General features: G+C 35.2%; 1 protein-coding gene across 1 annotated transcript; it reads left to right on the top strand.

The window, feature by feature from the left end:
* The first annotated feature begins 2,677 nt into the window (after positions 1–2,677).
* LOC107776156 (protein VERNALIZATION 3-like) lies at positions 2,678–12,595 on the top strand. The gene is made up of 3 exons (XM_016596007.1): positions 2,678–2,736; positions 11,885–11,925; positions 12,363–12,595. Exons 1-3 carry the CDS (start codon positions 2,678–2,680, stop codon positions 12,593–12,595), a joined length of 333 nt encoding a protein of 110 aa, XP_016451493.1.
* The last annotated feature ends 2,779 nt before the right edge of the window (positions 12,596–15,374 follow it).

Genomic DNA, 15,374 nt, shown 5'->3' with positions numbered 1-15,374 from the left:
TCAGTTATGCATCGACGGCTTGTGATTCCATGGAAGAAGTGCGAGATGTGATTTTTGTGTGCTGGTGATGGGCTAGTCCGGAGGACTTGAGGCCATGGTTAAACCATAGCTTAAGCTCGGTAACTTCAGTTGTAACTTGTACATTTGGACTCATATGTCCGGTAATGTCCCTATGAGTGGAATTTGTGGCTCGATGAGCAGTGGACATGGCTTTGTGATGAGTATGATGTGACTGTGGGATGTGGTAAGGCGATTTAAATGCGATGAGAAATGTTTACTTGAAATGTAAAGGAGGGGCCCTTGGGTGCTTGATTTTTGTTTTGATGTGACGTACAGTCTCGAGTATGAATGTTTTAAAGGATCTTTCACATTGTTAAATTTTGGGACAAATTAAATTCTCATGTCTGGTTAATGAGTTTGGACTCAAATAGACTAAGTGATTGCGTAGAAATTGTGGCTACGAAAGGGTATAGCAAGATGCCAATTTGAGACTAAGTAGGTGGGTTATCTCCTGCGGAGTAATCTATATTGGTGTGCTCCTTATAATGTGAGTGGAGATTTTTCTTTTTGCCAGCGGGGCGTATGTGCTGAGGTTTGAATTTGAATCTGGTTGAGAAGGTTGATTTGAGCGTCAAGAAAATGAATACGAGCTTAGTGGATGATTGAGGTATTTTTAGGGTTGGCGTTGTATGAACTTGAGAAGAATATTCGTTCAACTGACTATGGTATTATGGCAGTAATAGAGTATGGGTATTGTGAGTTATGGAATATTTTGTTCTATGGCTTTGAGCCAAGTGGGGGAGCCTGTTGCCGACGGTTTAATTTCATGGTTATATGCAAAACTTTAGTTTTGGTTTGAGGCATACTTGTAGGTTAGTTATAAATTGCAGAGGTTGAGATCGAGAAAGACTAGAATAATGAAATTTCCTGAATACTGATTATATTGCGCTTTATGAGTATATGAAAGTCATGGGATGAGTGAGTTATTATTAGGGAATGATGCAGTGCATACAAAGTATGAATTTGATCGGTGGTGTTAAGGCAGGATTACCTGTGTTGTTGTGCTAATGTAGCACTTATCTTTCAGCCCGTTTGGACGGTGCAATTTTCAGATTTGAGCAAAATGGGTGACTCTCGAGGAGGTGCTAATGGATTCAAAAATATATAAGTTAAATTGAAAAATTTTCGGATTAATATATCACTAGAATCAGTTATTTACATTGAAAGGTGTCGAGACTTGCGATAATTCTGTATGACTATGGATTCTACATTGCAGTATTAGAAAAGCGAAGAGGAATAATTTTAAATTTACATAAGGTCTTTCAGAGTGGATGTCTCGGTTGTGGTGCTTTTGGGGTACTTAAGAGAGAATTCAGCGGCTTATGGGCCTTAGGGCGTTGTGGTTCTATGCTAGGATTCGTGGGGTGAGTTGTGGTTAAAGATCGTGGTATTTTAGCAAGGAGAAGTATCAATTTGAAGACAAATTCGGAAGAGACTCGGAGAAATAGGACAGCTGGTAGCAGGTTGGATCAGTATGGTAATGGATATAATCGGTTCTTTTGGTGCTTATGATGTGGGGGTTTTCTAGATCGTTTAAGTTATTTGATTCTAAATTAATAATTTATACATATTCAATAGATCTCTTATGACAAATATAAGGTTTGAACAAAAACTACTGGGGGTGGTCGAACCTGTAGCTCGTGTTCTAACTCCGCACCTGGGTACGATCCTTCTCCGAAACCAGGGGCGGAGCCAGAGTGCCGACTGCGAGTTTGGCAGAACTCAGTAACTTTGATTCAAATTGTGTATTCATCTTAAAAAGTTCATTGAATATGTACGAATTATTAATTTAAAACCCAGTAACTTAGAATGATTAGATTTCTGAATTCATAAGCTTGAAATCTTGGCTACACCTCTGCCCGAACCTTGCGTAAATGAGGGATATTTCGAATTGTACTTTTAATTTGTATCTTATTCTTTTTCACTAGCTACTCCATAAGCAAATATATAATTCCATTTGCCTTAATTTATATGTCTTACTTTGCTTTTTAGTATATCCCAAAAAGAATATCACACTTTCTTATTTATAAATAATTTAACTTTAAACTTCATACTTTACTCTTTATGAAATGATTTGCAACCACACAAATATCTATGCTTTGTTTTAGACCACAAATTTCAAAAATCTTTCTTTCTTTCTTTCTTAAATTTCGTATCAAGTCAAACACCACTTATATAAATTGAGACGAATGGAGTATTATTTTGGTAAATAATCTAACAGGTATATATCTAGGTTCCCCCTTTTAAAATTATATTAGATAATGGAGTATATGCAGAAAGTCAAAGAATTATATATATATATATATATATATATATATATATATATATATATATATATATATATATATATATATATATATATATATATATATATATATATATATATATATATATATATATATATATATATATATATATATATATATATATATATATATATATATATATATATATATATATATATATATATATATATATATATATATATATATATATATATATATATATATATATATATATATTTACATATTTGATCAGTATATAAAAGTTAAATTATTTTCTTAATTTGGCATTGTTTTCAAGATATTTGAAATACTCTATGCGTTTTTGGAAGGCTATGGTGGATCCAGATGCTCCAACCCCAAGCAACCCAAACCCGAGGGAGTATCTGCACTGGTAAGTCTAGCTTATAGCTATGATCCATCTTGTATTTATTTTTTCTCTTCTTTTTCTTGCACGTATGCCAAAAGAAAAACAAATTCTTAGCTTTGGCATGATATCACACTTTAAATTAGAAAATTCGGTAAAGGTGTTCAAGATTTAATATATATACCCCATCTGTTTCAATTTATGTGAATCTATTTCCTTTTTAGTCCATACCAAAAAGAATGACTCATTTTCATATTTGAAAATAATTTACCTTTATGCAATGATTTTTAGCCATACAAAATATATGTAACTCATTTTACACCACAAGTTCAAAAGTCTTCTTTTTTTTCTTAAACTCTGTGTTCAGTCAAATATGTTCACATAAATTAAAACGGAGAGAGTATTAATTTTATATACATATATGTAAAAAAAAAGTCACTGTTAATTTATTTAGAGAGTATTAATTTTTATATACACAGTATAATTTTCCGATGATTGATGCTAAATGGACCATCCTTCAGTATATGTAGATGCGCACGGGGGATTTGCATCTATACCTAGGTTTTGGGTAATATTTTAACCTATACCCACTTTGCAAAAAGAATTACAAGCGTACCCACTTTTCGGGTAACTTCAGGCATACGGGCCTGAAGTAGCAAAAGTTTATGTCTGAAGTTTGAACTTCAGAATTTTTTGCCTGAAGTGTAGCCTTATCAAAGCAAAACTTTAGATATTTTTGCCTGAAATTTGGCCTAACTTGCAAAGGCAATCACACAAACTTCAGTTCATAGTGCAAGGGAAAATTTCAGTTTCCCCTCACTTCATAATGCAAACTTCAGACAAATTAGTCTGAAGTTCTTCAATTTGTAGTGCAAACTTGAGGAACTTCAGTTCATAGTGCAAGGGCAAACTTCAGTTTCCACTTACTTTATAATGCAAACTTCAGACAAATTAGTCTGAAGTTCTTCAATTGGTAGTACAAACTTCAGGAACTTCAGTTCATAGTGCAAGGACAAACTTCAGTTTCCCCTCACTTCATAGTGCAAACTTCAGACAAATTAGTCTAAAGTTCTTCAATTTATAGTGCAAACTTCAGGAACTTCAAATCATAGTGCAAGGGCAAACTTCAGTTTCCCCTCACTTCATAGTGCAAACTTCAGATAGATTAGTCTGAAGTTCTTCAATTTGTAGTGCAAACTTCAAGACAAATTAACTTTTCAGTGTAATTAAGAGCTGGTTTGTCATCACATCGGGCTTTACCTCATGGGGAATTCTTCATGTTCTTCATATTGGATTTGGAACTTCTGTATATTCAGTATGAGATAAACACATAACAAGATGAACTAAAGAGTATCTGTTGCACTCTCGATGCATTTGGATTTGTATCTCGAGCTTGCAAAATAAAGGATTGTAAAATTTGTAGAAGCCCACGTTTTACCTTCTCTTGACAGAGTTTCTGAATTTAAATAGAGAACAATAACAATACTTTGTTTTGTTATTTTATGACAATATTTGATCAAATTTAGGTTAAGTTATTAATTTGACTTCACATTTTATTAGTGAATATGTTAAAGTAGTGGTTGAAAAGTTAATTTGATAGACAAGAAGAGGAGGAAGAAAGGAGCGCATAGGTCAGGAGGAAGAACAGGAGGCGTCCGAAGTTGTTAAAATTAGGGTATATGTTAAATAATTTTAAACATATGGGTATAAGTTAAACGAGAGAGACCAAATAGGACGCCCCATGCAATTTTTACGATGCGCACTGCTTATTTGACCTTCTAGCTGGATTTAGGGGTGTTTGTGGTTCGATTTAATTTGATTTTGCTTAAAACGAATCAAACTGTAATGACCCAAAAGGTCATCTTTAAATTTAATAATTCATTCTATGTTCTAAGACCTCAAAAATCACTATTTATTATTCCTCGACTCGCGTGCACAGTCAGTATAATTTTTCGAAAATTGTTTATATAAAAAATTATTAAAATGTGAAATAGAGCTTTAATAATATTTCGAGCAAACGAACCCGGATCAGTGTTTTGACAATTCCGATATGTTAGTATCGTGATTTGGGACTTGGGCGTATATCCAGAATTTAATTTGGAGGTCCCTAACTCAAGTTATGGCCATTTAACGGAAACTAAAAATTTAAAGGCTACAGATTTTCAAAATTGACCACGGATTTGACTTTTTGATATCGGGGTCGGAATTCATTTTCGAAAATTGGAATAGCTCCATTATGTCATTTATGACTTGTGTGCCAAATTTGAAGTCATTCCGGATTTATTTAACATATTTCGGCACAAGTTTTATAAATGGAAAAGTTTGAAACCCTTAAGTCCGGATCAAGGTGTAAATTGTAATTTCGAAGTTATTTCATATGCTTTGAGACCCCGAGTAAATCCGTATTATGTTACATGACTGGTTGGTATAATTGAACGGGATCCCGAGTGGCTCGGTGAGCTTCGAGGTGAGTTTTGAGCGAGTCCGGGCATTTCGGCACTCTAATGTTATTCTCGAAGTTTTGGAAAAGTGTGGACCACACAATTTTGAGTGCGGCCGCACTTCAGAGAAAAAGTGTGGACGGTAGAGTACGAGTGAGGACCGCACAATTTTGTGTGTGGCCTCACTTCAGGGGTTTTGCAGGTTCGATGGTCTGATTTCAGAGGCTTATATCCTTTAAACCACAACGAATTGGGAGATGATTCAAAAACGAAAGTTGTATTCCTTTGAATCTAGTTTCCAGAAAGGTGTCGCATTAATCATTTGGAAATTTGTACAGAAAGTTATGGGCATTTGACTGAAACTTGGTAATTTACCACAGTGAAGTGCGACAACACTCAAAATTGCGCGGCCGCGGAACTTGTAAATGTGTGGAAGCACATGAAAATGTGCGGACCGCACATTGGGAAATCAAAATTGTGTACTATATTACCAAGGATTTGGATATTATTTCACATTTTGGACTTTGCGAGCTCGGTTTGTGACGAATTTTCGAGGGTTTTCAAGAAATTCATTGGGGTAAGTATTCCTTATCCTATATTGATTATATTTCATGATTCCATACTCATTTACATCACGAATTCGTGAATTTATGGAAGAAAAATTAAATTTTTATAAAATCTTCCAAAAATGTAAAATTAAGATTTGAAGGTCAATCCGATGTCGGAATTCGATAATTTTTATATGGTTGAACTCGTATCAGAACAGGTGTTCGGATTTCGTAAGTGTTTTCGGGATTCGAGACGTGGGTCCCACTGTTGATTTTTTAGATGAATTTCAGATTTTAATCAAGAAAAATTTATAATTTTATACGAAATTAATTTCTACGATTTGTATTGAGTATATTGAATTGTTTATGACTAGATTTAAGGATTTCAGACACGAATTCATGAGGAAAAGGTTTATTTGAATCTTGAATTTGGTTGCAAGCGAGGTAACTGTCGTGGTTAACCTTAACTTGAGGGAATAAAATCCTTAAATTATTTCTTATGTGAAATGCATGTGAACGACTTATAGGCGAGGTGACGAGTGTCTATACGTCGTAAAATTAATTGTTTGCATAATTACTTGAAAAATCATAAATCGTTTTAAATCATGAATTAATTATTATATTAATTATTTCTCTCGGATTCTTTGCTCAATATCATGCCTTGAATGCATGCTATAATTGCTACATGCTTATTTGATTTATGTGACTTAACTGCCACTTGACGTTTAGCATACTAATTATTAAAATGCCTATTACATCCTTAATTTTCATAATTAATTGCTAATCAGTTCGTTAGGTTAGTTGTTTCAGAACCCAGTTGGGTTCTAGATTGCACAATCGCTCGGTCTTCTTTATATGAGCGCATCATAGAGTGGCAGTATAATGATCCTCATTTACTTGTCCTTAAGAACACGGGGCAGCACGGTGATGCCAAATAGGTTGTTGTGGGGGAAGATGGAGTTCTGCGAATGTAAAGTCGTATTTGTGTGCCTAATGTGGATGGGCTTCATGAATTAATTCTGGAAGAGGCCCATAGTTTCCGGTATTCTGTTTATCCAGGTGCTACCAAAATGTATCAAGATTTATGGCAACATTATTGGTGGAGGAGAATGAAGAAGGATATAGTTGCATATGTAGTTCGGTGTCTAAATTGTCAGAAAGTCAAGTACGAGCATCAGAGACCTGGTGGTTTGCTTCAGAATTTAGAAATTCCTGAGTGGAAGTGGGAGCGTATCACTGTGAATTTTGTTGTTGGGATCCCACGGACTCAGAGAAAATTTGACGCAGTTTGGGTCATTGTGGACAAGTTGACTAAGTCAGCACATTTCACTCCAGTGGCACTTACCTATTCTTCAGAGCGGTTAGCCGAAATTTACATTAGTGATATTGTTCGCCTTCACGGTGTGCCCGTGTCTATTATTTCAGATCGAGGTACGCAGTTTACCTAACATTTTTGGAGGGCTGTACAATGTGATGTAAGAACGCGGGTTGAGTTGAGTACAATATTTCATCCACAGACAGACGGACAGTCAGAGCGCACCATTTAGATATTGGAAGATATGCTTCGCGCTTGTATTATAGACTTTGGAGGTTCTTGGGATCAGTTCTTGCCACTTGCAAAGTTTGATTATAATAATAGCTACCAGTCGAGCATTTAGATCGCTCCATATGAGGCATTATACGAAAGGCGATGTCGTCCGCTAGTTGGCTGCTTTGAACCGGGAGAGGCTCGGTTGTTAGGTACCGATTTGGTACAGGACGCCTTGGATAAGGTCAAAATTATTCAGGATCGACTTCGCACAATTCAGTCTAGGCAAAAGAGTTATGCCGACCGTAAAGTTCGTACTATTGCATTCATGATTGGAGAAAGAGTATTGCTATGGGTTTCACCTATGAAAGGTATAATGAGATTCGGAAAGAAGGGCAAGTTGAGCCCTAGGTATAATGGACCCTTCGAAATTCTTGAAAGGGTGAGCGAAATGGCCTACATGCTTGCATTACCACCTAGTTTATCAGTGGTTCATCCAGTGTTCCATGTGTCTATGATCCTTAAATATTATGGTGATCCATCCCATGTGTTAGATTTCAGCTCAGTCCAATTGAATAAGGATTTGACTTATGAGGAGGAGCCGGTAGCTATTCTAGCCCGGCATGCCCGACAGTTGAGGTCTAAGAGTTATCCTTCAGTTCGGGTGCAATGGAGAGGTCAACCGGTAGAAGCATCTACCTGGGAGTCCGAGTCGGACGTGCGTAGTAAATATCCACACCTTTTCACCAGCTCAGGTACTTTTCTAATTCCGTTCGGGGACGGACGTTTGTTTTAGAGGTGGAGAATGTGATGACCCAAAAGGTCATCTTTAAATTTAATAATTAATTCTATTTTCTAAGACCTCAAAAAGCACTATTTATCATTCCTCGACTCGCGTACGTAGTTTGTATAATTTTCTGGAAAGTGTTTATATGAAAAATTGGTTAAAATATGAAATAGAGCTTTAAAATCAACTGAATTGACTTTAGTAACATTTTGAGCAAACGAACCCCGACTGTTTTGACGGTTCCAGTAGGCCCGTATCGTGATTTGGGACTTGGGCGTATGCCCGGAATATAATTTGGAGGTCCCTAACTCAAGTTATGGCCATTTAACGCAAACTAGAAATTTAAAGGCTAAAGATTTTCAAAGTTGACCACAGGTTTGACTTTTTGATATCGGGGTCGGAATCCGATTCCGAAAATTGAAATAGCTCCGTTATATCATTTATAACTTGTGTGCCAAATTTAAAGTCATTCCGGATTCATTTAACATATTTCAGCACATATTTAGTTAGGGGTAGGCATAATACCGGCTGAAACAACAAAAAACGGTTGAACCATGAATTTTTATTTTTCGGTTTCGATTTAAACGGTTATTCGGTCGGTGTGCGGTATTTTGAATATTAAATTTTGGTGTTTTGGTACGGTTTACGGTTTTAATATTTCGGTTGTCGGTTAAACCCAAAAAACTGAAATTTAATATTCTATACGTGCCGAGCAGAAAGATATGAAAAGTGAATGTGAGGACAATGCTTTATATATATTAATATATTGTCCCATGAATGGATACTTTGGTATAAAAGATTAATATATTATGAAAGAGATACCTAAATGCAAACGATAATTCATCAGAACCAGAATGTAATTGCAAAGGCTATTTATACTATTATATATAATATATACAGAAGCCATCTAGGTCAAGAAAAGAATTTATATTAAAATAACAAAATAAAGAAAACCCTCAACGGGTCCCCCAAAAAAGAAGAAACAAATGCGACAACAACTAAGACCAAAGTATTTCTCCACCCACCCAATAGAGATGGGTGCAGACAAACTTTTCCTATCTATCTAGGTCCAAACAAGCAAAGCATTATAAGATTCCCCTTTTTCGTCAAAATCATAACAATAAGATAATACTAGGATGGAGAATCCTATTTTTATGGCATCACTCTCCCCAGAAAAGCAACCAACATGTTTCAGCAACTTGAAGTATTAATCAAAATCTTGAACCGTTAATTAACCCAAAAATTAAATCGGAAATAACCGAATCGAACCTTAAAAAATCGCAACAATAATAACAATAACAATAATAACCCAGTATAATCTCACTAGTGGGGTCTGGGGAGGGTAGTGTATACTCAGACCTAACCCCTACCCTGGGGTAGAGAGGCTGTTTCCGATACACCCTCGGCTCCTTCCCTCCAAGAACTCCTCACCTTACTCCTGGGGTGACTCGAACTCACAACCTCTTGGTTGGAAGTGGTTGGAACCTTGAAAAAACCGCACCGAACCGTAAATACTTTGGTTTGACTTGGTTATTAATATTATAAAATCGAAACCGATAAACCGAATAGTACTTTCATAATAACCAACCGAACCGACAGACGCCCACCCCTACGTTTAGTAAATGAAAAAGTTTGAAACCCTTAAGTCCGAATCAAGATGTGACTTATAATTTCGATGTTATTTGAGACCCCGAGTAAGTCCGTATTATGTTATAGGACTGGTTGGTATAATTGACCGGGATCCTGAATGGCTCGGTGAGCTTCGATGTGAGTTTTGAGCGAGTCCGGGCATTTCGGCACTCTAATGTTGTTCTAGAACTTTTGAAAAAGTGCGGACCGCATAATTTTGAGTACGACCGCACTTCAGAGGAAAAGTGCGGACCGCAGAGGACAAGTGCGGACCGCACAATTTTGTGTGCGGCCGCGCTTCAGAGGAAAAGTGCGGCCCACATAATTTTGTGTGCGGCCGCACTTCAGGGGTTCTACGGGTTCGATAGTCTACTTCGGAGGCTTATATCGTATAAACCACAACAAATTTGAAGATAATTCAAAAACGAAAGTTGTAGCCCTTTTGAATCTAGTTTCCTGAAAGGCGTAGCGTTAATCATTTGGATATTTGTACAGAAAGTTATGGGCATTATACTGAAGCCTGGTAAGCTGCCACAGTGAAGTGCGACCGCACTCAAATTTGTGCGGCTGTAGAACTTGAAAATGTGCTGCAGCACTTGAAAATGTGCGGACCACACATTGGAAAATCAAAATTGTGTACTATATAATCGAGGGTTTGGGTATTATTTTACATTTTGGACTTTGGGAGCTTGGTTTGTGATGATTTTTCATAGATTTTCAAGAAAATCATTGGGGTAAGCGTTCCTTATCCTATATTAATTATATTCCATGATTCCATACTCATTTAAATCATGAATCCGTAAATTTATGGAAGAAAAATCATATTTTTATAAAATCTTTCAAAAAAGTAAAATTAAGATTTGAAGGTCAATCTGATGTCGGAATTTGATAATTTTTGTATGGTTGAACTCGTATTGGAACGGGTGTTCTGATTTTATAAGTTTTTTCGGGATTGGAGATGTGGGTCTCACTATTGATTTTTGAGATGAATTTCGGATTTTAATCCGGAAAATTTGTACCTACGATTTGTATTGAGTATATTGAATTGTTTATGACTAGATTTGAGGATTTCAGACACAAATTTGCGAGGAAAAGGTTTATTGAAATCTTGAATTTGGTTGCAAGAGAGGTAAGTGTCGGGGTTAACCTTGACTTGAGGGAATAGAACCCTTAAATTATTTGTTATGTGAAATGCATATGAACGACGTATAGGCTAGGTGAAGAGTGTCTATACGTCGTCAAATTAATTATTTGCATAATTACTTAAAAAATCATAAATCATTTTAAATCATGAATTAATTATTATATTAATTATTTCTCTCGGATTCTTTGCTCAATATCATGCCTTGAATCCATGTCATAATTGCTACGTGCTTATTTGATTTATGTGACTTAATTGCCACTTGACGTTTAGCATACTAATTATTAAAATGCATATTTCATCCTTAGTTTCCACAATTAATTGCTACTTGTCATCATATTAATTGTTGCATTTTTTGGAGTAATTTCTTTTATAAGAATTGTTATTATTGTTATTGCATACATGTTAATGTAAGTGACCTGCCTTAGCCTCGTCACTACCTCGTCGAGGTTAGGCTCGAAATTTACTGGGTACATGGGGTCGGTTGTACTCATACTATACTCTGCACTTTTTGTGCAGATACCGGAGTTGGTCCCATCGGCGTCTAGTAGATTTGCTCGGATTCAGCTATTCGCAGGAGACTTGAGGTATAGCTGCATGGCATTCGCACTTCTGAAGTCCCCTTCCACTTTATCATAGATGTATATTTTTTTTCAGGCAGCTTTATTTTCATTCAGACCTTTATTTGTATTATTCTAGTAGCTTGTGCACTTGTGACACCAATTCTTGGATGATATTTAGACATCGCTATTATTATGGATTATTCACTACATTTCAGACTTTTACTTCCGCATTTGTTTCTTTGTTATTTAATTAATTTAAAATTATTTAAAAATGATTAATATTATCCTATCGTTGGCTTGCCTAGCAAGTGAAATGTTAGGCGCCATCACGGTCCCGAAGGTGGGAATTTTAGTTCGTGACACAAACCATTTAAGTTAATTCTTTAATTTTTAAACCAAATCAAATGAAAAATTAATACAATTTATCGATTTCGATATGTCGATTGTAGAATACACACATATATCCCAGAAAAATAAAAAATAAAAATAACTGGCCCCTTCTCCCTTTTATGCTAACTCCTTTAATTAATTTTGCTAGGCTGGTCACAGATATCCCGGCAACCGCAGGAGCAAACTTTGGTAAGTCTTTCTTACATTAAATGTATAAGTTTTAGCGTCACAACATGTAAAATTTAATGATTTTATTGTTATACAATAGGTAATATTCAGTTTCTTCAATATAATAGTGTTATTGACTTTACCGTTATAGTAGGTAAAACTTATTAGTGTTTTTATTGTTATACTCAATTACTTTAATGCAACAAAAAATAATTTTATAACTATATAATTCTTATCCATACGTGAAATTAACCGATTGTTTTTTCTTGGACAAGAAATAGATTATATTAATGTTTTTATCTAACCAAGAAATGGTGAGAGGCAGCAAAAAAGATTAATCTTCCATATATGTACATACAAAAAAGGATCTTTAAACAAATAACCGGCGAATTTGCTGCATGCTTTTCCTGACCAGTATACATCTGTCGGCTATTTTTAATTTATAGTGTATAATGCAGGCAATGAAATTATACGATACGAGAGTCCACGACCTTCACTGGGAATTCATCGCTATATTTTAGTGTTGTTTCAGCAATTGAATCGAGAGGTTGTGAATGCTCCTGATATAATTGATTCTCGTCAGAATTTTAACACAAGAGACTTTGCGAGGTTTCATAATCTCAATTTGCATGTTGCTGTTGTTTACTTCAATTGCAATAGGGAAAGTGGTACTGATGGCCGTCACCTATAAATAAGTTTAACTTATATATACTGTCAGTGTATGAAATTTTTACACTATCGAATCACATTTATGGTTCAAAATTATAAATCTCATATTTTAAGAAAATGCTTTGGGTGATCTCATAGTGTAAAAATACCTTATACTGACGGTATATACAAATTAAACTCAGAAAGAAATAATGTCTTAGTAATATGTTTCCTCAAAATTTTACTGAATTATTAACATATACATGGATGTCAACGTGAGGAGTTTACGTGTTACAAAGTTACATGTAAAAGTATTGATGCTCATATTTATTTTTAATTAAAGGGGTATCTTATTATAGAACTATACTTCAGTTATTCAATTTTATATTTTTGGGATGTTTTTATTAAAACTTTGGAGGAACTTTTGAGAGGCTAACGCTATGGGAGTTGGAGGCTTGAATATAGTTCTTTGTTTTTCTCTATTTCTTGATTTCTGCCATTTTATTTGATTAAAATAAGTTGTTGTTATTTTCGTGCCATGAGAAACTCGATATGAATGTTATGATTCTTATCTTTTGTTAATGATTTGATTTTAGTTTTATGAGTTAGGTATATATGTAAACTTGCGCCTAACGGTTTAAATTGTTTGATCACCAATTAAATTTTATATGTGAAATCTAAATCAAGCTAGAAAAATAAGTTAATCTGAATAGACGAATAAAAAAATTAAAACCAGCATAAACTCAAATAATTGCGCTCTTCGAGAGCATATTGACAACCAGAGAAACCAAATTAAAATAAAAAAGAGAGCCCACGACATGTAGATTGTGTTAGTCCAATTTGACCATTTAGCACAGGAATCTCAACTAACCATAAATAATTAAAAACACCAAATTTGCCGACTCAATCCTCGTGTACGAGAACTTATCTCTTTATTTGTTAGTTTTATTTATATTTTCCCATATATAATTATATAATATGGTATTCGAAATTAACTAACTGGACCTATTTAGATTCATGTCGTTCAATTAAAGGGGAAGTGATTCAATTAAAGGGGAAGTGCTCTTTATTAAGGGTTTTTTCAAGACCCAATAATCTCAAAAATCAAGCGATTACCTCCACATAGACTTCAATGTCTAGATGGTCCTCTTAGACTAGCTATCGATCTGAGCATGGAAGGTTTAGGCTCACTCTGCTACCCAAGCCTTCTCTGTAGGCTCTGCCGCAAGGTTGAATTGAATTGTGAATTTCTGTCTAATACTATGGATGATGGTATTTCGTATAGATGCACTACCTCATCAATATATATTTGGGCTAGTTTGGCCATAAAGTAAGTCATACTGATTGACAGAAAGTGAGCTGACTTGGTCAGCCGATCAATAGTCCCCCAAATAGCGTCGTGTTGCAGTGCTGTCGGGGACGGATACACAAGGGTGGAAGCGGTCACCGCTTCGCCAAGAAAAATATCAAATGTTTATACTAATATTCTGTAGAAATGAAGCCATATATAATAATGACACCGCTTATTCTTAGCAGATAGTACTTATTAGTCCACTGGTCAAGCTCATATTTGAGCTTGTAAAGGCTGTAAGTTCAAGGCTAGAACTAGACATTCTATTTTTTAAACATTTTTGAACGAATATTTTTGTTAAAAATTTGAGGCTAATTGAACCGACACTTCCCTTTGCAAGAATATCCAATTAAACAATTGGGCCAAGGCTTTCATTTCAACTTATGGGAAAATGGTATTAGATAATACTTATTTATTTATTATTACTTATTTAAATACGACACCGTTTACAAAAATTCGGTGTATACCCCTGAGTGCTGTCTTCCTAGACGCAAAACCAAAACCTTTTAGGGTAAAAATAGGGGTGTGCGTCGGTCTATTCGGTCGGTTATTATGAAAGTACGATTCGGTTTATCGGTTTTCGATTTTGTAATATTAATAATCAAATCAAACAAAAGTATTTACGGCTCGGTGCGGTTTTGTCAAAGTTCGGTTAAGTTATTTTCGGTTTATTTTTTTGGTTTTAAACGGTTGTAGGAACAACAAGTATTTACCCTTTGTAGGAACATCACTTAATGCGGTTCTGTGAATTAGCAGAAGTGGTAGTAGCTTCACTTACTATAGTAGTTAGAGCCGGTGCTTTTAATTGCCTCATTTCTGTCGTGGGAATGGTCATTTCCCTCAGACATAGTTTCTCTTTGTTCTTGAAGAACTGGAGATTGGCAATCCTCTCCTGAAGGCTTTAAGGGGAATTTCAAATTTAGATACACTGCAGAATCGTGTAAGCTGTCCTTATTGAAATGAGAAATCATGAGATTTGAACCACCAGGAAAACACAATGCTTTTCGAATATCAGCCTTAACGGGGAGCTTGCGAGCTCTGTCTTTCGTGTCAACTTGACCAATAACTGAAAACCCTTACACATATTGCTTATTATCATTAAGTGTAGGAGCAACAGAGAAAGCATACGCATAGCCATTATCTATGCACCTATTTGATGCAGAGGGATTGTAGAAGGTAAATACCATAATGCATTTTGATATATTTTGTTTTCGACTTGATAAAGTTCATCAAAAATATGGAACTTACCTTAAATAGCATGCTTTGGGAATCTTTTATACATATTTAGTAATGTATTATATTCTAAAACCAGCCATGATTGGTTATAGTTCAACCCCATACAAGCATTATTGAAGGTTTACCTGCCTAAGCCAAAATCCTTCAGACTCCTTACCTCCCTAGCAAAGTACGGTTCGAACGCCCACACCTTGCAATCTTTTTCTCAGCTCCAAATAGATTAAGTGACCAATCC

The sequence above is a fragment of the Nicotiana tabacum genome, chromosome 13, assembly GCF_000715075.1.
Source record: "Nicotiana tabacum cultivar K326 chromosome 13, ASM71507v2, whole genome shotgun sequence".
NCBI classification, from domain to species: Eukaryota; Viridiplantae; Streptophyta; class Magnoliopsida; order Solanales; family Solanaceae; genus Nicotiana; species Nicotiana tabacum.
Note: the sequence above shows the minus strand (reverse complement) of the source record. Positions and strands in the feature narration are given on the sequence as shown.

Excerpts from the sequence above, each read along its gene's own strand:
- LOC107776156 (XM_016596007.1), top strand. The coding sequence starts at position 2,678 with ATGGTGGATCCAGATGCTCCAACCCCAAGCAACCCAAACCCGAGGGAG. Across the intron at positions 2,737-11,884 it reads CCGAGGGAGTATCTGCACTG|GCTGGTCACAGATATCCCGG; the intron begins GTAAGTCTAGCT and ends TAATTTTGCTAG. Across the intron at positions 11,926-12,362 it reads AACCGCAGGAGCAAACTTTG|GCAATGAAATTATACGATAC; the intron begins GTAAGTCTTTCT and ends TGTATAATGCAG.